We start from the raw sequence: 24,234 nt of genomic DNA on the forward strand, positions 1-24,234 counted from the left end.
TACGCCAGCCAGTATGACGCCATGGAAGCCATCTTGGGTCCGCCATCTTGTTGTCGTCTGGTGGAGGTCACCATCACATTTTCGTCTGCTAGAGGGCGCTGTCGCTATATTAAATTAATTTTTTTTCCCGCTAGAATGCAGGAATAATTTATTACCTTAGCATCCACCATATTCTCAGCCGTCTTGGTCACCATCTGTTAATTCAGTAATATTTAAACTAGAAATTCGAAAAAAAAGAAGGTTTTTAAAATAATTACTGATTCGATCGTATCAGTTATGTCCTTGTTTGATGCAATAAAATATTATTTAATAAAAAATTTCCATTAGAGTGACAGGTTCAAGAAAAAACCAACAAAATTACAAATAAATATTTATTAAAGAAATTCTAAAACTACAAAAAAAAAGCTCTAACGTTCTCGATTTCTACAGTCTTTTTAGAAGGCGAAGCAAGCCTCTGCATGTCTTGACATGTGTTTCCAGTACATTTCCACGTGCAAGTCGATTGACCAGCCACATCCAGTTAATAGCCAGATGCATGCAGTAGTAGGTGCTCAGAAACATCCAGTCAGTAGCCAAAAGGTATTTTTCGTCGATATTCTCCGAGTGTTTCTGGTTATTCCTGAGAAAACAATCGCTACATATAATTCTTTGTGCCGAGACAAGCAATTTTATTTGAAGTATCGTTTAGCTAGCGAATGTCAGTTACTAAATCAACACATACAATGTTTTTATCAAGGTGGAATTCAAACAAAAACCATCCATTACCCAGTCAAATAAAATGCCTTGAGGCAGCTGAGAAGCACTATCATGGAAGACGAACTTCCTTCACCTTGATGTCTAGCGAAGACTTCCTTTTCTTGGGACAGTGAGTGAGTATCCCCGCATTCCACATAAAAAAAATCATAATATTTACTTCAACATAACACCCGACGCCATCTGTTCTAAAAAAATAGGAACTAATTGCAGCAAGTGTCTTGCATGAGATAAACTATATCTCACTGACAAATATGAGAATTCTATATAAGTAATGTATCCAATTTAAAACTCTCAGTAAACATCTGCTATTAGTCTCAGTAACTAATAAGGATTCCTGTTCGATATCTGCAGCTGTATCTAAAGGACACAGGTGTAAGTTATGCAGCAAGGAATTTATCTTGAGGAAGAATGGTAGACAACACGGGAATAATGACTGTGTTAAAACCCACTACGCAAAATTTTAAGTTATGTTCTTTGTAGCAAGTCGTTTAAGCAAAGAGAGAACTTAAAAAGACACGTCAGAATTTGTAACGCCAAATCTGCTTACAAGCTAGAGGACAACGATGGAGCTACTTTTATAAAGAAGAGTGTTCTGCATTATGTCAAAAACTTTCCTTGTCTTGAGCGAGATAATGTTCATTGCTCTCATGATCTCGACAAAGAACTTAAATTGATGGGCGTTGATTATTCATGGTAGACTGAAGACAATGGAAGTATCATTAACATGAAAAGCGAGAATACGTTCAAACTTAATTTTGGTAAATCCTACATGCTTTGTAAAAACGATGGTCTCATACAAAGGAAGCGTGAAGACGATGAAGAAGCTTCGACGTCAATGATTTTGAATTCTTACAGTAATCTGGCTGAATACGCTGACTTCTATGATGATGGCGACAGTGTCTCTGAAGTTGGTGACAAAAGCAAGGACTGTGATGAAGCACCTAAAACTGGCATGATCGAAAGCTGTGATGAAGCCCTGAGAACGAAACAATGGAAACGACGCGATAAAATAAATTATTTTGATCAAGTTTACGATGAACACTGGGACGGTAGTGATCTTTAAAATATTAATAACAAACATTCCAGGAAGATGATGTTAGCAGAAGAGATTGATTATATGTCATGGGAAGGCCCTAACAAATTGTTTGATCGACTGAGACTGTTGGTGGCATCGGTTCATGGAGGAAACTACTCACACATCGACGTAGTAGTCTCCAAACGGAAAGAACTGAGGGAATTGGGTACATACAATAATCACTTGTTTAACTTGCATGTGTATGATATTGACAAATAAATCAATTATTTTTTTAAATATTAATTGTTTTATTTCTTGTTATCAGATTCATAACTAAGATTAAAATATCGTAATACGGCTCCATTTTTTTTATCGTGCTTCTAAATACGGTATGTTTCCTTTTCGTTGATTTTGCTTCCAATTGTGCTTCCTTCTCGATGAATATGCTCTATTGTGCTTCCATTTTACTGTGCTTCCTTTTCGTTGATTGTGCTTCCAAATGTTTTTTTTTGTTAATTGGGATTCCGATTGTGCTTCCCTTTCATGGTTGTGCTTCCGATTGTGCTTCCTTTTTTTATTGTGCTTCAAAATGCGCTTTCTTTTCTTTGACTGCGAATCGTTAAGTTGGAACTCAGAACATGATTCGTCTCGTGGTTTGGAGATACCAGATCTAAACGCCTGAAATTGGACATGGCCTTTTTGAAATGTTTTTCGAGTATCATCGAAAAATACATATTGGTTTGGAGACGCTTCGACTATACGCCTAACAATGTACAGGTACGTATTCCAAGTATAGAAAAAAATATATTTCCTTGGTAGGCACAGCGACAATGAATTTATTTCGTAGGACAGGTATCTTGTATAGAGTCATTTTTCGTAGAGTAAATAATAAATAAATTATCACTGACAGAGAATCGAACCAAAGACGAAAATCGACCGAGTAGATTATTATTTAATTGAGTAATTTTTTGATGAGATTTAGAATTTTTTCCGAATTTCTTGGTTAATTATTACGAATTTACAAGATGGCAGCCAATGGAAAACTAGGAACCTAAGCTTAATTGAGGATTTTTCATCATATTTAATTTAATAATGTTTAACCTAAAATTAACTTTTTCGGATCAAGCAAGGATCGAACAACTGTAATCGATGTTAATCAATTAAATATTTGCTAATTTTTTTATGATTTTGGAATTTTCCCAGAATTTGTAGCTTAAAAAATACTGATTGCCAAGATGGCGGCCAAATGTCAAGATGGCGGTCGCTACGGTAATAAATAATTACTTAACTCTAGTGGGTTAAAATTAAAATGACATGAGAGTAGCGTCCCCTAGCAAACGAAATCTTTATGTCGGATCCAAGATGGCGGCCTCTAACAGTCGAAAACAAGATGGCGGACGTGACGTCATACTATCTGAAGATATATACATTGGTATTAGTGGCGGGAGGTCAGTCTGTCGGTGGCTTTCGAAGAGCCGTCAGTCTTTTTTTTTTTTTTTTTTGCTATTTTCGATTTTGAACCGAGGTCTCCATCATGTAAGTGTTTTATAATTACAAGTTTTTAAAATTGTATCAAATTAAATAAGTTTATGATATTTTCTGATAATAATTACGGATTTTAAATATGGCGAACATGACATAATAATACAAGATGGCAGGTGTGATGTAAGCAAAATTTTTTTAAAATTTTATTTAAATTGCAATTAAGAATTTTTGAAATTTTTTATTAACAATTACATGTTTACTCTCGCTGGGAATCGAACCGAGGCCTGAGTCTCCGTCTCCACATCTAGATCCGAGGCACCGGAGCGGCCAACATACACTACTCTTAACAATTATTACAGATCTGTATTTGTATATCTGCAACTAGTGTTAAGAACGTGTGACACAAACATGGTTTATCATTTAGATGCGTCCATGTAAACGGCAAATGTAAAAAAAAAAGGCAGTTCCGTTTGGAGCTAATGCGATCATTGGATGTAACAGGATAAACACGCCAAGTGTGTGCGATAAGAGACAGCCTGGCAAGTGTTCATGGCCGATATAATAACAGGTATTTATCGTCCTCCCAACGACTTCACTCTAGTCTTGACAGTCATTCGCTTTCTGTTTCACGGTGAGTAAGGACCTGTTAGGTATTTTACTAGCGATTGTAATTTATGTAGTTATTTTTATGTTATTTTTAATTTTGATTTTCATATGAAAATTTAAGAAAGTCAAGGTATAAACCATGTCGTTATTAATGGCTTAACCGCGATGTTTATGTTTCCCTCGTTTGTTAAAAATAATCTGAGGGATTCCTATTAAAATAATTGTACCAAAGTTATCTAAAACGTGTTATAAATTTTTGTTACTTTGTGGAAAATGCTCTATATTCAGTTATTATGCGGTTTTTTTCCACTAGTTATACCTAGGCTTCTCGTACTGCCCAATTCATTAGTAATAACAAAAATATTATTTTAATATATTTAAAATTATTGAAGTAATGTAAAAACCAACACCGAAATATATTTTTTCAACATTTTTAAGTAAATGTAATCTTATAAAGAAATTATTTTTATTTTTTAATTTACTTGGTGGGTTTTTAGCATATTCTAGTTTGCATTTAAAAAAAAAAAATAGTTATTTTACATTTAATTTTTTTTGATATTTTAATAATAACGATGATATGTATTTCATAAAATTACTATACGAGAATGATAAGCCCTTAAAGAATAAATATGATTTTATATATCATCAGTAGATTTAAAGACATTAGTTGAAATTATATTTTTACGACCTATGTGGGGAAAACTGGGTTTGTAAGGGATGGCCCAATTAATTTTTTTTCAGTTTTATTAATTACCAATACTTACATTAATAATAAATAATTTTACTTAAAAATGCCCGACCATAAATCAATGACACTTAAATATGTTTATTCGCAAGTCACTCAATGTTTGTCAAGTTCCGCAGCTCGCACTCCTCACTGGAGCCAGGCTCGACAGTGGTTCGCCCCTCACCTCTCACCTGTCCACACACACAGTCTCTCACCCTCTTCGCCGATGTCGCACTTCCCTTACCGCGCAACTCGCTCGGAACTCTCGCGGCACTCACGCTGCACTCCTTCGCGGAACTCCCGCGGAGGCTGGCGTCGCTGCTCAAGTACCTCAGGAGTGCCCTTCTCGAACCGACGAGAGCGGCTGTGACTAGTCGCGTCATCCCGGGTTGACCCGACGTCCGAACAGTCCAGAAGAGCAGCGTCCATTCGCGCCACTCCGCGTGGTGGCCCATGGAATTCCCAAGGCCGCTCAGCGATAAATAACAGCGCCGAGGCAGAACGGTGTGCGGGGAGAGGAGGACGACCCTTGTAATACGTCCAGGCGCGCGTGGCATGCCTTACGTCAGCGGACCGCACGTGGTCGCCGTGCGGGGCCGCCAGTCAGCTACGAACCTGGCATCGCGGCCTGGTCTCTCGCGTTCCAAACCATATTATTTGTAGGATGTATAGGAACCGACTTGATGTAAGCTTTTGGACATACGCCATTGCTAAGCATGGCTTAGCAATGGCGTATGTCCAAAAGCTTACATCAAGTCATGCACTCCCATTGCACAAATCTTTAAAGATAGTATAGGAATCGTTTCGCGACAGCCTCACACATATTATTTCATAACACGTGTCATTTGCAGTGGTAGCTCAGTCCGTTGTATCTTAATATACAGGCATTTTTAAAATTTAATTCCCTGAAAATAATATTTTAAATTTTGCATAAAACAATGCATCATTGAGAGGTGTCCATGTTTTTCTATGCCCATGTGTGTTCGTACACTCCAATTTTATTACCTTTTATTATAATCCTATAAAAATTCACTAGTGCGAGCTGTTTCTCTGTCAGCGCGCTTCTCATTAGTGCTGCAAATGGCCTTAAGTGAATAGGTTGCTGATAATGTTCCGTGCTTGTTCTGTCAATGATCTGGGAGAATAAAACTTTTTGATTTAACTCTTCCACAGTATGATCCAAACCGAAACCTGAGAGTGGTGTCTCAAATTTACATCGCTGATTTTGTTAAGAAAAGTGGTCTAACAACGATACAGGAACAACTTGAAACTTGGGTGGATTTCATACTAAACATTTTATATTTCCTTTGATATTATTTACGAAGTGAAATTTTCTTGACTTCTAGGTTATAGCCACGACGAATACGATTTCACCAACGCCATCTTCAGTGTAGCAATTCCCTACTACTTTAAATTCACCTTCTGAATAATCACTTGCTTGCACTGACAAGTAGTCTACTTTAGTTTTCATAAATTTATCTTCAATTTTCACTATTTCCATCGAAATACTTTGTATAAATTATTGTAAAGGCTCAATAACACAAATCGTCACAGACGCTTCACTTTCACAGTAATAGGTATACAAACTTTTTTTTTTTTTTTTTCACTTTTCGGTATTTCTTAATAACAAAATTTTATTCTAGGGCCTAAGTCATCCTCGGAAGTTCTAGCGAACAACGTAACTTACTTTAGATAGTTTATAATAATTTTTATTCCCGCCTGGGTCATGAGAGATTTGTAATAAGTTTGTTTGTAGGGGATCAAGGACGTAACAAATACTCAGCTTTATAATTCTCTGTGTTTGTGTTTTAGAGTGAACACTTGTGCGGTCTACTCGGTTTCCGTGCAGCGCGGGTGTCATGGCGACTACGGACCAGTCCTGCGGTATCGGCCGGTGCCACCCGCCTTGGCTGCAGAAGCTGGCCACTCCCAGGTGTTTCCTGGTCGTCTACAGCTTGATGGGGATCGTCCAGGGCATCAGCAGCAGCTACAGCACAGCCACGCTGTCCACCCTGGAGAAGCGGTTCAAAATCCCCACCCAAACCATAGGTAACTCTGTTGCCGCGAGCACAGTCAACGCAAACGAAGGTCACCGACAAACAAAAATCACTTTTGAGAGCTCGCATGTGTACATTGGCCAAACCTTGAGATTTATTTCCGTACTAAAGAAAGGTTATTTTTAATTTAAGTTACGATAGAGATTTAAAAAAAAAGTATTTCATGTATTTTTTTTAAAGAATTTATTTAGTAAACATGAATATATAAACGACAAACTGAATTAAGACAATTCAATTCAAAAAATATAAAGACTGTGTGTAAAATATTTAACAATTTAGGTATGTCAATACACAATCTAAATTATAATATGTATAAACAGCCTTTGTACACTTTTTACTAATACTTGAGGCCGGTCCCACCTGGTAAAAATCCTCGCTGCAAGCACCACTCTATTTATCAAGGTTTAGATACACAAGGTAACCTTGCTTGCCCAGATGGGGCCTAACCTGCATATTAGAAAATCACAAAGGAAAGATAACCTAAATGTTGAACAGTTTGAAGGTGGTAGAACATCAACAAGACAAGTAAATTAAATTCATTGATACTTTTATTCTGATTAATCATATGATCTATATACAAAATTCTCCTACAGGAAATATGCATTTCATGACCACAGTCATATAAATATATAAATTCATAAAAAGTAGATACAAATCTGTTTGATTCAGGTACAAGAAAAATGTCCCAAAAGTTACTTTATTTAATTTTATAATACTAGAATATTTACTTTAAATGCGATTATTCGCAACAAATATCCTGAAAACAAACATCCTGTATGCAATTTATTGTAATTTCAGGTCTTAGAGAGCATAGAAAACTATCTGAAAGAAATATGGCTGCCAATAGTTTAAGGCACTGAATATGGCAGTCACGAGCACCCAGGTGCATCGTACAAACAACTTCAAAAAAATTGCCACATAATCCAGCAAAAATACAAACATTACCAACTACACTTAGAAAATATTATAATGGCCATTACTGAACATACCAAATCATTGCATAGCTCTTTAATAACCTGCATTGTCTCGGGTTATCCTCTCTCTCTCTCTGTGCGTATATGCGATGTCAACGATCCATAACGAGTCAAGGGATGGTCCTGCAGCTCCATACCTAACTGCCAAAATCCCCAACTTATATACACTAATTTTCTCTCCCCCCCCCCCTTTCCACCCATGCCTCTCACTTGCCTGGGAAGAAACAGAAAATCTGAGACTATAATAGAATGTTCTAGAAGGTTCTTCTTTGTAGTCCAAACATTCGATACACAGGCGAATCTTCCGGTGGCATTCTTCTTCTTACTAAGATCTCAGTTGGCACTGAGTTTAAAGCTGATTTGGAAGGAACCCTCTGAATTTTGGTTGGAGTTTGCCTGCATCCAGCAGTAGCCTGTCTATGACTTGTGATGTCACAAGATGTTACGTCTAAATCACGGCCTTAGAAACCAGGTCTGGACACAAGCGTATTTTCTTAACCCCCTTATTGACTAATTTAGTTCATGAAACTGCCGTTGGCGCCACAAGACACTGGTCCGGTTTTAACATTGTGCTTTATGAACTTTTTTTAGTTAATTGCATTTCAATGATAGTTAAACATACTTGGCCGCTTTTTTAAAAAACCCGAGGAGAGATGTAGGTATTATAAAACGTATTTCCAACGTTATAAAGAATTTATGTACACAGTTCAAGAAAATGGCTTATGTTGATGTAATATAGGTAATGTTTGTTATTGTTTTCAAAGATTATTTTCATAACTTAATAACGTCGGCCAACTACGCACTATTGAAAATCGTCATTCGTAATGCTAAAATTTTAATGCTTTTTCCGGGAGTTATATATATATATATATATATTTTAGACACAGTAGTCTAATGACTCTCCTATGTACAACATTTCCGCTAGTGACTACGCCAAGCTACGAAAATAATGTAACAGTTTGTGTAAAAGTATCAATTTCTGTGAAACTAACTATAACAATAGCTTAAACTATGTCGGAAAATAAAATTGCAGTGAAAAGTTTGCCTAGAAAAAAATTGTTTAACAGTTAGCTACAGGCCATTCCATTCCACGATTCCTCTTAGTTGTAGTACTCTGGATGATCAGCAAATGAATGCCGGGGAGTGTTGCAATCTGTGGATTTATAATTGTTATACCAAATATTTATTACTTTCTTTATCTAAGCTGCCACCCAAAAATATAACAACACACCTACCTCTGCAATTACGTTGCCAAGCTGATCTCTGTGCACAATTTACGGACAATATCAGCTTCAATGAAATGTTTCTCGCATACGAAATGACTGCTTTTTAATATAAAGTCCTTCCTCGGAATTACTGCCTGCCACAACAATGTTTGGGTGCATTGAACACATGCCACTTGTCAAATGAACTGTCGTAATTTGTTTTACAACCTGGAGCAACGCAGCGATTTGACATTGTACAGCATGATGAATTATTTGAACTTGGTTAAAAAAAATTAGAAGGTTCACATTACTTCAAAAACTGCCTCCAATAACCTCTCCACCATCCGCCCCAAACAGAAAAATCATCATTACCTACTCAAAACTCGCACACTTCAATGTTCAGTTATATGCGCATACATAACTATTTTAATATAAATAATAAACGTCAAAAATATAAAACAACTACCCTTCTTGACAAATGAGTACTTATGAATTAAATAAAACAATTCCTATTGTCAACACGCTAAAACCGGACCAGTGTCTTGTGGCGCCAACGGCCGTTTCATGAACTTAATGAGTCAATAAGGGGGTCAAGTTGAATGCATGGCAAGATAGACAAGTGTCCAGACCTGTAGTTCTAAGGCCGCGGTCTACATGGTGACAACAGGTAAGGTTAAGTGTTTTCTTTCAATGACCTTAATATTTTCCAATATAGAATTCAAAAATGAAACGTCTTGTGACCAAACACACGGTCATATAAGTACTGACTGAAAAGTTATATGTTTTATCCAAAATTTTGTTAATTTATTAGACAATTTTTATTTATATAAATTTTTGTCCTATATTTCTATAAGAAGAAAGCATAACATTATAAAAGATTATTTTTAAAAAATGGGTGTGTGTACTTACGTACGCGCGTGAGAAGTTATACTTCTTTGGCATCATTAAAAAAAAGTTTTTAATTGCATGCAAATAATTAATTACAGTAAAATAATAAAAGGGCTGGAAAAAGATAGTCAAAACAGTCAATAAAGTTCAGTTTAAATTTGAAAAATTAAACAAATCGAATTTAGAGAATAATAAATATATATGACATAATTTGTACTAAATATTATAATATTCTTAATTTTAAATATTTATTATTGATTATTTAATATTTGAAAGAAAATAAATAAATTTAATAATAAATTCAAAAATTTAATTTGAGTTTATTTATTTTTTAAATATTTATTATTTTTTAATTTAAGTTTCACTTTTCATTTTTATCAAAAAGTTTTCATTAAATTTGTTCATTTATTTTTATAAATATTAATTATTTATTCAAATTAATAATAAATTTTAAAAATTAATATTTTAATTTGATGTTAGATTTTAATTTTTATCACTAATTTTTTATTAAATGTTTTGTTAAATTTATATTTTGTAAATATTAAATAACCAATATTAAATATTTAACATTAATAATTTAATAATATTTAGTATTAATTATATTAAATAATAATATTTTAATGTATATCAATAAATAATACATACAGATAGTTAACCTCAATTATATTGGAGTACTTGAAAAAGTATATAAGCACAATTTTTTTTACTAATATTTAAGAATAGTAAATAATATTAATCAAAATATTCAATTTAAATCACTACTGAATATAATTTATTAGCACATATATAATTCGCACTTGTATGAAACTAAAACACGTGTTGTGAATGTAGAAACTAGAAACATGTGGATAAATATTATAAATATGAAAACAGTGATCAGAGGCGACGAGCGTGCCAACATGCGCGACTGATAGATGTACTATTTCTATTTTGTTGGTAGCTTTTTTTGGAGACTGTGGTGATATTGGTTTTAACCTCTTAGCAACCTCTTTGCATGTACATTGTTTAACCTTCAATATTACCTCTTATTCAAATCTATGTATTAATTCATGTAACAATCTAAGTCATGTTTTGTGCTTAATAAAGCCTTAGTTTCTGAAGATAAGGTTTATTATGTCAATTTATTAAGCACATTTTATCAAGAAACATTTAATACAAACAATGGACAAGTATTTCAAGCCCGAGAGATTTGAAGCAGATCACACAACTGGGAAAAGCTCCTCACAATGGAATCACTGGAAGAAAACATTCGAAGTCTTCACAGCTTCAATCAAGGCTTCTGAAGCTGATAAGCTGTTACTACTCTACAATCACGTGAGTCACAGTATATACGAACTTATTAGCGAATGTACTTCTTATGCGTCTGCAATCGAAAAGCTAGATTCACTCTTTATTAAACCTAAGAATGAAATATTTTCAAGGCATAAACTAATGAGCCGACACCAGCAACCTGATAAAAGTGTAAATCAATTCTTACAATCTTTGCGTCTCCTTAGCTCTGACTGCGAGTTCAAAGATGTTAAAGCAGCAGCTTATAGGGATGAATACATTAGAGATGAATTTATAAAAGGTCTCTCATCGAACAGTATCCGACAACGTTTGTTAGAAAACGCAACTCTTAGCCTGGATGAAGCATTTGCAAAAGCACGATCATTAGAATCAGCTCATATAATTTCTGAATCCTATATTCCTAGCCAGACACCTTTAGCCTCAACTGAGCCGGTTCAGCAACCAAATTCTCCTGTAACCGCAGCCAGCAGTAGTCAGAAATGTTTCTTCTGTGGGTTCCCTCGTCATCCTCGTTCTTCCTGTCCAGCGCGAGAAGCTACATGCAAACTCTGTGGTAAGAAAGGCCATTATGCAAAAGTCTGTAGGTCAATTAAGCCCAAAGATCGTACTGCCGCCTTACCTGACTCTCCTCAAGACACAGATGACTTCTCAACTATTGCTTGCCTTCCTGCTAAGTCTTTGGTTTTCCCTACTAACCAATCTAATCGTAATCGTAAGACCAAACCAACATCTTCCAAAACATCAGCTGCTTCTCCAACTAGCCTTTCCAAAACCATTGTCAAACTGAAAGTAAATGGTTTTCCAGCTGAAGGGCTAATAGACACGGGGAGTTCGGAGAGTTACATAAATGATGGTTTTGTCTCCAAACATAAATTAAAACAATATCCTACGTCATCTGAAGTAGCTATGGCATCGTCCTCTTTGGCCATGCCTATAAAAGCTTATTGTTCCGTAGATTTACAAATCTCGGACAATATATACAGAAAAACAAAGCTTAACGTTCTAAACAACTGTTGCGCAGATGTTATATTAGGGCACGATATCTTTAAGCAGCATTCCACTCTGTCGATAGTTTTTGGTGGTAATAAACCTTAACTGCAAATCAGTAGCTTAGCATGTGCCAAAGTCGGTCCAGCCACCCTCTTCGAACACTTAACACCAAATTGTAGACCTATCGCGATCAAGTCCAGACGACACTCAAACGAAGACGAAAAATACATTCAATCCCACATAGAAAAACTTCTCTCTGACGGTGTCATTGAAGAAAGCAACTCACCCTGGAGGGCGCAGGTACTAGTCGTGAGTGGAACACATCGAAAACGTATGGTCGTCGACTATTCTCAGACTATAAACCGATACACGATGTTAGACGCTTACCCAATCCCTTCCATAGAGAAAATAGTTTCCGATGTAGCTAAATATAATATCCACAGCACAATATATCTCAAGAGCACATATTATCAAATACCAATAAGGGTTGAAGACAGGCCGTACACCGCCTTCGAGGCAGCAGGAAAACTCTGGCAATTCAAACGTATACCAATGGGCGTCACCAATGGAGTGTCTGCGTTCCAGAGGAAGATGGACGAGATCAAGACCAAAGAAAGACTACAAGGAGTTGGCATCTACTTGGACGATGTGACGGTGAGCGGAAAAGACCAATCTGAACACGACTCCAATGTACGAAAATTTTTAGACGTCTGCAAGAAATATAATTTAACCATTAATCAAGAAAAATCCCATTTCAATTTGAAGTCTCTTAAGCTCCTCGGTTATCTCATCGAAAACAATATACTCAAACCAGATCCCGACAGACTTAAGCCACTGATTGATTTCCTTATCCCTAGAAACAAAGCATCCTTGCAACGAGCACTAGGGATGTTCGCTTATTATTCTAAATGGATTCCAAAATTTTCAGATAAAATACGTAGATTAGTGAACTGTAAAGTATTTCCTATGGCCCCTGAACTAATCCAAGACTTCAACAATTTACGGAACTGCATAGTTAAATCCTTCGTCGTTAACGTAGAGGAAGACATCCCATTCTGCGTCGAAACAGATGCCTCTGACGTCGCCATCGCCGCCACTCTGACTCAAAACAAGAGACCAGTAGCCTTCTTCTCGAGAACCCTCACTAAGAGCGAACAACACCATTCAGCTGTCGAGAAGGAAGCTTATGCGATCATTGAAGCCCTTCGGAAGTGGAGGCATTACTTGATAGGAAGAAAGTTTCAACTTATAACCGACCAGAAGTCTATTTCTTACATGTTTAACATTCGGCATCCTGGGAAAATCAAGAACGAAAAATTTACAAGATGGCGGTTAGAACTTGCTCCTTACAACTATGACATCATCTACATACCGGGGAAGGAGAACGTGGCGGCTGACGCTCTCTCTAGGACTTGCGGCTCGCTCCATACCTTCGACAGACTTGTCCACTACCACAAGGCTTTGTGTCACCCAGGGATCACCCGGATGGCTCACTGGGTGAAGAATCAGAACCTTCCCTACTCCATCGACGAGATACGCCGAGTCACGTCTTCCTGCAGAACATGCTCCGAAATCAAACCTCGCTTTCACAACAAGCAGAGCACCCTCATCAAGGCCACCGCACCCTTCGAACGGCTCAGCGTTGATTTTAAGGGACCATTACCATCCAACACTCCTCGGAAATATCTGTTAACGGTAGTCGACGAGTACTCCAGGTTCCCTTTTGCCATCCCTTGCAACGACCTATCCTCCACAACCGTCATTCAAGCACTAAATCAGACCTTTACACTCTTCGGATATCCTTCATACATTCACACAGACAGAGGCACATCCTTTATATCCAGAGAACTTCAATCATTCCTACATTCCAATGGAGTTGCTACTAGTCGTACTACACCATACAATCCGTGTGGAAATGGCCAAGTAGAACGTTACAATGGGATAATATGGAGAACTGTATCGCTGGCGCTGAAAACGAAGGGACTCATGATAACGCAGTGGGAGAAGGTGTTACCTGAAGCGTTGCACTCCATCCGCACACTGCTCTGTACTGCTACTAACGCTACACCCCACGAACGTATGTTCTACCATAAGAGAAGGGCCAGTTCTGGAGTTACTCTTCCTTCGTGGCTTACTACACCAGGGAAAATTCTAATGAAGAATCACGTCCGTCAGAGTAAATATGACCCCCTGGTGCAAGAAGTAACTCTGCTTGAGGCGAACCCTGACTATGCTCTGGTTCAACTTCCAGATGGTAAGGAGACAACAGTCAACCTCAGGCATCTCGCTCCTGCAGGGGATATTGTCAACAATGAATCTAACTTAGAAGACGTGAATTTTCCAAACCTCGCTGATGATCCTAATCAACACACTGAAGCATCTGAAGACACCCAGCTGAACCTCACTCCAGAAGATTCACCTGCGAAGAACATGAATGATCAAGACCTACCTCAAGTGAACCCAATTCGGACTCCACCCAGATCTCCTCCCAGACCTCAACCTCCACTCCGGAGATCTTCCCGCACCACTAGACCTTCTGAATATCTCAAGGACTATGTCCTTAAATGAAGAGGGGGCGAATGTGGTGATATTGGTTTTAACCTCTTAGCAACCTCTTTGCATGTACATTGTTTAACCTTCAATATTACCTCTTATTCAAATCTATGTATTAATTCATGTAACAATCTAAGTCATGTTTTGTGCTTAATAAAGCCTTAGTTTCTGAAGATAAGGTTTATTATGTCAGAGACTTAATGAGTGGTTTAGCGGGCAGCTTCAAAATGTTAATTTTGTGTTACAGTGATGCGTGCGCATCTTAAAATTTCACTCATCATTTTTTCATAACGCGCCTAAAGAAGTATAACTTCAAAAGCATCTAACAGAAAATTTGGAAACACTTTTAAATAATAAAAGCAAAGATTAACTTTTACTCGGTATTTATGCATGTCTTAATGATTTTCCTTTGTTTTATTTTCCAAATTCTAAGAAAATATAAGCAAATATTTCATGACAATAAAAATATAAACTATTTAAAAACCTTTATGTTTTTATTATTTAAAAACTGGAATATCATATAATTTCGATCATCTTAATTTGTTTCAAAAATAATAATTTCCCAAAAGTAATACTTCGTTCGAAATAATTAATTTTATTTACATAAACAAAAAACATCTTTTATGAAATATTACACCATTTAAACTATCTAAAGCAAAAACATGCTGTTAGCCTATATACTTACATTAAAAATTACAAACTTACAAACTTAGTGTCATCATCTCAATGTGTAAGGTCTTAAAAACAAAATTTAAAAATTAACTTCTTAAAATAATTTCTTGGAATGGGAATGATTGATTTAATAAATATAAGAATTTTTTTTTTTAATTTACTGAGCTGAATTAAAAATTCCAGTTAAATACAATGTAAAATGTTAATATTTGACTACCAAGACAACATTAAAAAAATTTAAAAATATTAATATTTACAGAATTAGAATTTTCTTGCAAATTATGTTCAAAAAATTATACTTTTTTAATTCCGTAATTTAGAAAGTAAAATATTTGGTAAATTAATTTTTTTGCAGCCAAACACCAAATTAATATATATATATATATTTCGTAATGGAAATGGTAATTACAATAAAATTCTTATTTTATAATTATAATTGGATCGTTTATGAAACATATCTTAAAGTAAACAAAGTATACCAGGTGGACATAAAGTCTTGCCAACATTACAATAAAAAATTACATAACGAGTATTTTATTGCAGTCACAGCAGTGAGAGTTTTGATTAAATAAAGAAAAATAATGTTATGCATTTAATGATTAATTATTATGTAATACTCCATGCATGAATGTAAATTTTTCAAATCTATATTCTTACATTGCACCTGCTCACTGTTCCGCAAATGTAGGACACAAAAAGGTTGTTAAATTTAACACACACTACAAGTACTCATTGCCATATTCGATTTTGTGCAAAATCTTGGTAAAATCACAACAATTTTTGTTTACTGGCTCTATGTTTTGCACCATGTGTTCTTTGTTCACATTCAAGAGAAGTCTGTTGCGCGAAATATTTTGCGCTGTAGACTAAAGAATCGCAGGTTCGCGGGATGCTGATGAGTGACGTGGAAATGCTTAGTACGGACCTTTGCCGCACACAAACAACTCTCTCTTCGCTGACGGATAGTGTCATAAGCAACGACCACTCTAGACAACTTGGTGGCCATGAATATTCCTCCCAGATATTTTGCCGCACTCCGATCTCCGACTTTATTTCCTTGGAAATTCAAAACACAATGCACTTTCATTGCAAGGACTACGAACATGGGTTTCGTGGTACTACAAAACACCATGAACTTTGTCCTGCAAGGACTATAAACGTGGGTTCCGTGGAGCTACAAAACAGAACGCACTTTCTCCTGCAAGGAATATGAAAATGGGTTTCGTGGAACTACAAAAAACAACGCACATTCTCTTGCAAGGCCTACGAACATGGGTTTCGTGGAGCTACAAAACAGAGCGTATTTTCTCCTGCAAGGACTATGAACATGGGTTTCGTGGAACTACAAAAAACAACGCACTTACTCTTGCAAGGACTATGAACACGGGTTTCGTGGAACTACAAAAAACAACGCACATTCTCCTGCAAGGACTACGAACATGGGTTTCGTGGAGCTACAAAATAGAACGCACTTTCTCCTGCAAGGACTATGAACATGGGTTTCGTGGAACTACAAAAAAACAACGCACTTTCTCTTGCAAGGACTATGAACACGGGTTTCGTGGAACTAAAAAAAATAACGCACTTTCTCCTGCAAGGCCTATTAACATGGGTTTCGTGGTACTACAAAACAGAACGTATTTTCTCCTGCAAGGACTATGAACATGGGTTTCGTGGAGCTACAAAACACAACGCACTTTCTCCTGCAAGGACTATGAATATGGTTTCGGAAATACATTTATTTTATCGCTAGAATCGTTACCATTTACAGTAGCATACATCGTATCCCTGTTAAGTGAGTTATTTTCCATGGTGTTTTGTTCGTTTCTGTCATTTGTTCAATGATGAGTTTATTTGTATGCTGAATGTCTGCTAAACGATTAATTTTTTTTATGGCAGTCAATGGAAAAACGTTCTTTTGAATTCAAGTAACACCATTTATATTTTAAAACTCCAATCACAATATACTGTTAACGATTATACATATGCTTTAAGAATATATATCAGGTTTTGTTGAATACATTTTTTTTGGTTAGTGACTGCGAATTTTTTCCGATTCACATTTATTAATGTTTTCTAAACTTTTCAATTGTCTATCTCAGTAATTTTTTTTTAATTTTACCAGTTTTTGGTTACAAATTTTTTGAACTCAATTGTCATTGTAATAATATTTAAAATTTCTATATCAGTGGCATTTGAAGCTATACATACTGTCTAAAGTACTTTCAGTGATTCTAGAATCGTCCTAACTTGCTGAGTACAGTGAAGCCTTTGTTCTATGTCCTATGAATCCACAAAACTTAAATTAACGTATTGATATAACAATTTCATTGTCCACGTTTGAAAAAACCATCTTATGTGGAAGTCAATAAATAGATATAAGTTAGGTTGTAATCTACAGAGTATTTTAACACATGGAAACCTACTGTATCTTGACATGTTGTCTTTTATTTTCAAGTATTTCCTTTAGTTATTATTTATTATTCGGAAGCTGCTTGTTGAATAAATTCCTTGAAACCAACCTGTATGAAAGCAGGGTTCATAAATATCATGACGTCACGGAATAAGGAAGATGCGGCTCTCTCTGTGACCTAAAAAGCTTGGTAGGGTGACTGAACCAATTCACCTCTAGGCGAGGACTGCTGATGCATTATGTTAATGTGAGTGTTTATAACAGCTGGTCCTGTACCACGGACCAGGTTTTGGCTGGGACCGTCACGTCCACCATCATATATTCCTGTGATCTTGATTCTAAAATGGCCCAAAAAATCATAAAAATTCCCTAAATTAACTCAAAATAACCCATTTTCGAAAAAAAATTCCGCTAGAACCCACCAGTATAAAACACCAAATATTATGCTTTCAAAGCATTCACCATCTTGTTGTTATTTGATCAATCTTCAAATATACTATATGTAATCATTTTATTAAATACGTTTCCTTGTTTCAATACCTGCTAAATGCAAGAATATGTAGTTTATGTTTGAAGATAATTCTTAAAATTTTATTTAATCAACTATAAACTCACTTAATGTAAATTGATTCCTACAGTAAAAATTTTAAGTCCTTGCGTGAGATTGCAAAAAAATTACGCGAAAACAATTTTAAACATTTTGTATTGATTAAAATTCTACTTTGCTGCAAGAAATCGTTCAAAATCAAGCGATCTAATATACATTTAGGTCTGTAGTGTGTTGTAGTAGCCTACTCATCCCAGCCAAGTATTATAGCCTACTGAGCTTCAACTGCGGAGAGATTTTCTCAAAAAACAGTAATGCTCTTGGACATGAGAAGAGAGAATGTGCTAAGAGTGCGCCTCGCTAAAAGTTAAGCTGCGAGAAATGCCCAAACAGTTTGCTAGTAAAGTAAACTATAAAGTCTTCTTAAGCATGCTAAGGCCGTGCTGGGCAGCAGAGAGTTTAGTATCACCTCAAAAGCTTTGCATCCATGTGCTTAAGAACGCACCGATAATAGGCAGGGTAGACCAGGGTAGTTTTCACAGGGGCAAGTTGTCAAACTCTTTATGTAGACGTTTCTAATGGATGTAATGTACAGATTTTCATCCACAGGTTACAAGAGTCACTATCTAATGGACGTAAAAAGATTTACATGCTGACCGCAGCTTTTCTTCAGAATAGCCAATTTTGTGCACATGATATGTGCGAGTAAAAATTTTCTGTCTAATTAAGTTAAGAAATTTAACAACATATTCATATTCTATAAACATTTTTCATTAAAATAGGCTACATAAATATTATTCACTTGAATTTTTTTAGATAGTGCTGCGAAATAAAAGAATGATGGTACTTTGGGGCAACGAACCACAAATAACCAAGGCTAGCTGTCACTGTGACAACTTGTCCCATGCGGAGAATAGATGTTAAATAGCTTACTGAATTTTTTAAATAAAAATGTTTGCATTGTTAGCATTACGTGTTAGGCATAAGTATCAAACTCTCTTTCATTAATTGGCTCATGAAAATTGCCAAAGGCTTAAGTCAGGGGGTGTTATTGAAAAAGTAATATAACAATAAACTATCCAATTTAACGAAAGATTACGTGTAATTTTATCACTCATAAAACAGTAAGGTGCAATTGTTAAGTTTCATGCAGTTTTAGTTAGTTATTTTAAATTATTTTGCTACAAGACATACATAAATATTTATTTTTCGGAAATAGAGTAACCCCACGTAAATTAATTTTAAACAGCATTTCATAAGGGAAGGTCCATCAGGATATCAAGGAACAGCAAATCAATCTGATTGGATGAAAAGAAGAAATGTAATGAATTTCATTTATCATTTTGATTGCAAATGTTAAGTGTACAAAACTAAATCCTAACTTCCTAGTCGATATCATGGTGTTCATAGTTCATAATCAACTCCGGATTGTGCTAAATAAAATGGCAACATTATGCTATCCATCGATAATTTCCAAGTCACTTCTGCAGGCTCTCGCACCAAGCAGTATATCATCATGTTTCAAAGTGACGGGGACCTTTCATCTAATCCATTTCTGATGCTGACTTCCTTCCTAGTTATGCCACGGGAAGACAGAATCCAAATAGATCTACTACAGAACCAAATACAGGGAATTCTGAATCCCTGCTTCTAGTGCCGCGTCTCCTGATTTATCTACAAATTCAACTTCATTCTCACCGGAACGTGTCAGACCATTCCCCCAAGGCTGGAGAAAGAAAGCAAACATTCCCCTAAAGAAAAACAAGAAAATTAAATACCTTGACTGTCACACCTGTAAAAGATACATTGAGAGAAAAAATTATAATTAGTGAAAATTAAAATACGTTTATTAGATCTAAATGGTAAAAAAAAACTTTGAAGTCCAAGGAAATTGTGTAGTTGAATCGCCTGAAGATAGCGATACATTTCGTCTAGTGTGTGAACAACCTTTTAGACAAAGTGTTCCAGGAGAATAATGGGTTAGGTTATTCGCTGTCAAATGTGGTCTCTCGAAAAGTGTACACACAATTGTAACTCACAACTTTTCTATTTTGTGGGCCAATATTGTGAATCTGATTTCTCAGATTAAAGTGGTTAGTGTGAGTTAGGTGTCTTTTTAAAATATTGTTTGAAATTGTAATCAATAATAGTTTCTTCAATTTTAACACAGTCAAATATTGAACTACAGACGGTTGCAATTAGGTATAAAATAGTTTTATGATAATTATTTGATGTAACAAATTATGAAATAAATTTATTTGTAACTGATAAATTTACTTTGTGACAAGCTAAGTGACAGCTTGTCCCAACAGTTGCTGACTGGCTTTTGGGAGTGAAAATAAATACATTAACTAAGTGCTATTAATTTGTGATAAATTCCAATAATAGAAAAAAATGTTTAATAATTAATTTGTAGTAACCACATCTGTGAAAGTTTTACCATTCATAAAGAAAAAAAATAAAATGTGAAATTTGTGACAAGTAGCCCCGGTCTCCCTTACAGTGGCCAAATCTTCATCAGTTTCGGCCATGTCTACACACGACTCCATATGTCCTCGTAGACATCCTTGCAGTTACTGCGAAGTATCGTTTGCATTTGTACATGATGCACGAAGCTATGATAAGTTCCATATATGGCTAACTCGTATTGGTAGTTGGTGAAGACATGCGAAAAACTGAAAAGATGAATTCCGTTTTCCTACTGTGGAACTACCTGTGGACAATTGGAGACTCGTATATGTACAAGCTCTATTAGCAAAGAAAATGTGCAGCAAACAGTCGGACCAAATCCTGGACATGAATCTAAATTTAAGCCTCTTTTCGGCGTATTACTGGAAAATGATAATGGGTTCTAATTGTAAAAATCTGCATTTGATAAAATTCGGAAACACTACATTTATTTTATACTTTCAGAGATGTTTAACGCGCCGTTTCACCCGTCTCCGCACACGAAACTCGTCTCTCGTCGCCCGCTATCGCTCACCAAGGGCTCACTCGCCATCTTCACTTCACTCCTTACAGATCAGTCTCCCCGTTAGTATACCTGCCATGTCCTCCGAAGTGTCGCGTTATCAAAATCCCCGACTTAACATTCAAAGATGCAAGAACAAAGGTGTCCTAGTTACGCCACTTCACATAGGCGGTGCTCTGTGAACATTGAAAAACTTTGCAGAGATGCAGAGAGTTCTCCAGGCTGAAATAGAAAATCCTGGGGAAGAAGTGTAGCCAAGACGCCACTGCTAATCAGATTAAGCATGTAGTGGTAATAGACCATTTCCAAATCGCGGGATAGTGGGCAAGTTGGCTAGCTAGCTGCGCTGGCTATCCTGGTCTGTTGCCTTGTCTCTAGTATACTCGTGAGAGTACTTTTTTTGGCAAAATTGTTTAGAACATAATTGAACGTAATGCGGATGAAGTAGCAACGCATTTATCTTTAAATTATAACATATATTTGTACTGTGTATACGGTAAACTGGAGCCATTCGAGGAACAAGTGAAGAAGCTTGCTTTCAAGAATGAATACTAGAATCTGCAATTCCAACGAAGCAGATCTCTCTGTAAAACATTGTCTCGAGGAACTCTGCCTGTAAGATAAAGAAGACCTGTATAAAGTTCTGGTTGGACGCAACTTTCGGTGAACCGACTGAAACTGATAATTAGTTAGTTCAAGCCACTACAGACTTAAATACATATTTGACCCCTTACTTTTGATTGAGTACTTGTGACAGAATAGAATTTTGATCAATTTTTTTTATAAAAATGTTGGCAGTTATTTTATTTTCTGTAATCTCATGCAGGATCTCGGCCTTTTAATTGTAAGAACCAAGTAAGGAACATTAATTAATGACATATTGTTGTGCAGAAATATTTGACTCATATTTTTTTGACTAACGTATTTGACAGAAATATTTTACTAACTCAATGCAAGTTACGCACATTTTAGTTACACTAAATCATTAAGCCGGCTAAAATTTAACCACGAGAGGCCTTCAGATTATCAACATAGACGACAATTTTTTTTGACGTGATAACGTCTTATAAATCGATGAACGCCGGCTGCACGCACGAAAAATTGTTTCGTTCCGCCTGAGCCGAGCGTGCAAGAACCGGCCAACCTACGTGCGAGAAAATCTTCTATAATATCAAACTGGTTAAGGCGGGCTTTTTAACTAATTGTTCGTGATTATATTTAAACAAATTATTTAAATTAAATTTGCAAAAACTGTAAATAATATTTGAAAATTAAAAAGTATGCAATTTTTCATCAATGTTTTCTTATGAAATATCAAGTGAAATTATCGTCCGTAAACCAACTTTACAGACAACCCCCTTTTATAAAAACCATGACAATGTATTTACATTATTTACGTGAAACACGTCTCAACTTACACGAGGATCTTCATCATTACCATACAAAATACACAGAATTGCCATTCCTTATTGGAGATTCATACATCTCATTAAACGAATTTTCGTTTAACATGATACACTTTCGCAAAAATTAAAAACACGAAGTAACAAGAAACAAAGAGCTACATAGCCAAATTTCAAGGTCAGTGTTTAAGGTGACTCTACCAAGTCTTTTGTACTGTGTCGGAAATGAGGCATTTCGTCACCTTTTTTTAATTTTTCTATAGTTTTAAATTTTTTGGGATTTCTTATTTTTTTAATTTATCTGGTTGTTAAGGGGGTAATTTACTTTTTGTTAGGCCAGTGTACGCCACGTATTTAAACTTCGTGCCAGTGGACCGAAGCTCCTTCCCAGGCGGCCAATCTGATATTTTTCTGTCTAATGTGGACATGGTCAGCCCGGTTGAAATTTCTCTCGCCTGCAGTCACGTCCCGAGTTTGTAATATTATTTCTCTTCATGACCAAAATTGCATAGAGCAGCTCCTGGGCTGCAAGCTGCTACTTCGTAAAGGCCTGCGGAGAATAGCAAGTCTCGTCACGAATGGGGCTCCAGTAGAGATGTGTTCCCAGCGGAGTGGCGTTTTCTGTCCCCCCCTTCCTCTCTCTCCACCACACATTAGTTCTGAGAAATCAAGCTAGGAGCAGTGACCTGACGGGACGATGGCCTAATTCAAGGACCTTCTCCCGGGTTCGACAGAGACGTCCCCGACATCTAGCGGAGGAAAAAGTAACCGCGGGCCTGGTCGCCAGCGTGCAGAGCTCACCCTCATGACACCTGGTGGCAAGTTAGCTCACCGCCTCAGTTAGTTCCCCTTTATGCCGCTAGAGAGCAGCGCCGCGGCGCCCTTAAGCCCTATGCTTCCTTCTCGCGGCCTGTAGAAGTCGATTCTTTGTAGCTTCCTGTTACCGCCAGTAGAGAGCGCGCATGTCGTGTTGTTGATACGCCCGACTCGGGCACCTCCGCATGTTTTCGGCCCTGAGCCGAACCTTCCCCCCTTTTTCCTTAGGGCTGAGCGCCCGATTTAATTAGAAGATTTGACCGCCCTCGCTGGCACTTAGTTCTCCGAGCTCGGCTACTGACCACGTCTTCTCGGCGTCCTCTGTGCTAAGAGGCTTTTCGCGGCAACGGCGAATTCGTGTGCACAAGAATGTAGTCAGCTTGCTCCCAGTGGTACAGTAGCCAGGCAGAGGTAGTTTTTAGAAAAAATCATGCATAGTTAAATTTTTTGATTTATATTAAATACTTTAAGTCTGGTTTCCTTCGCGCATCCGCGAATTCTCGGTACGCGCCATGCTGATGTCGGCGCGACACACCTCGCGAGCCCTGTTTCCACACCCTGTTTGGTGAGTAATCTTTTTTTCTCCCCAAATTCCCATTGTTGGCTTTTCGCGCCAACTGTGTATGACTGTCTGGACGCAGGTCTCATTCGTTTTGAATTTGACATGTGTTTCAGACAGGGTCAAAGTTTCCGGGGAGAGAAATTGCTCCCCGCATGATCTTCGGGACCTGCTGCTGATTTCCCCCTTTAGAAGAGTTTTCCTCTCGGTCCGACGTCATTCTGGGAAGACCCGGGTGATATAAGCTATATATATTTATATTCCATGACTTGATGTAAGTTTTTGGACATACACCGTTGCTAAGAAC

At 36.7% G+C, this 24,234-nt stretch overlaps 1 protein-coding gene across 2 annotated transcripts in view; it reads left to right on the forward strand.

Annotated features, from left to right (window-relative positions):
• Positions 1–3,284: 3,284 nt before the first annotated feature.
• LOC134540122 (solute carrier organic anion transporter family member 74D-like) overlaps positions 3,285–24,234 on the forward strand; it is an 86,000-nt gene continuing 65,050 nt past the window's right edge. The window contains exons 1-2 of one of the 2 annotated variants that reach the window (XM_063382648.1): positions 3,285–3,307; positions 6,402–6,638. In XM_063382648.1, coding sequence (XP_063238718.1) covers positions 6,449–6,638 — 190 coding nt within the window. In that variant the 5' untranslated portion in view covers positions 3,285–3,307; positions 6,402–6,448. Of the gene's footprint in view, positions 3,308–3,844; positions 3,888–6,401; positions 6,639–24,234 lie in introns of those variants that run through there. The other variant, XM_063382646.1, reaches the window with a different exon arrangement.

Source organism: Bacillus rossius, chromosome 16 (assembly GCF_032445375.1).
Source record: "Bacillus rossius redtenbacheri isolate Brsri chromosome 16, Brsri_v3, whole genome shotgun sequence".
Classification (NCBI taxonomy): domain Eukaryota; kingdom Metazoa; phylum Arthropoda; class Insecta; order Phasmatodea; family Bacillidae; genus Bacillus; species Bacillus rossius.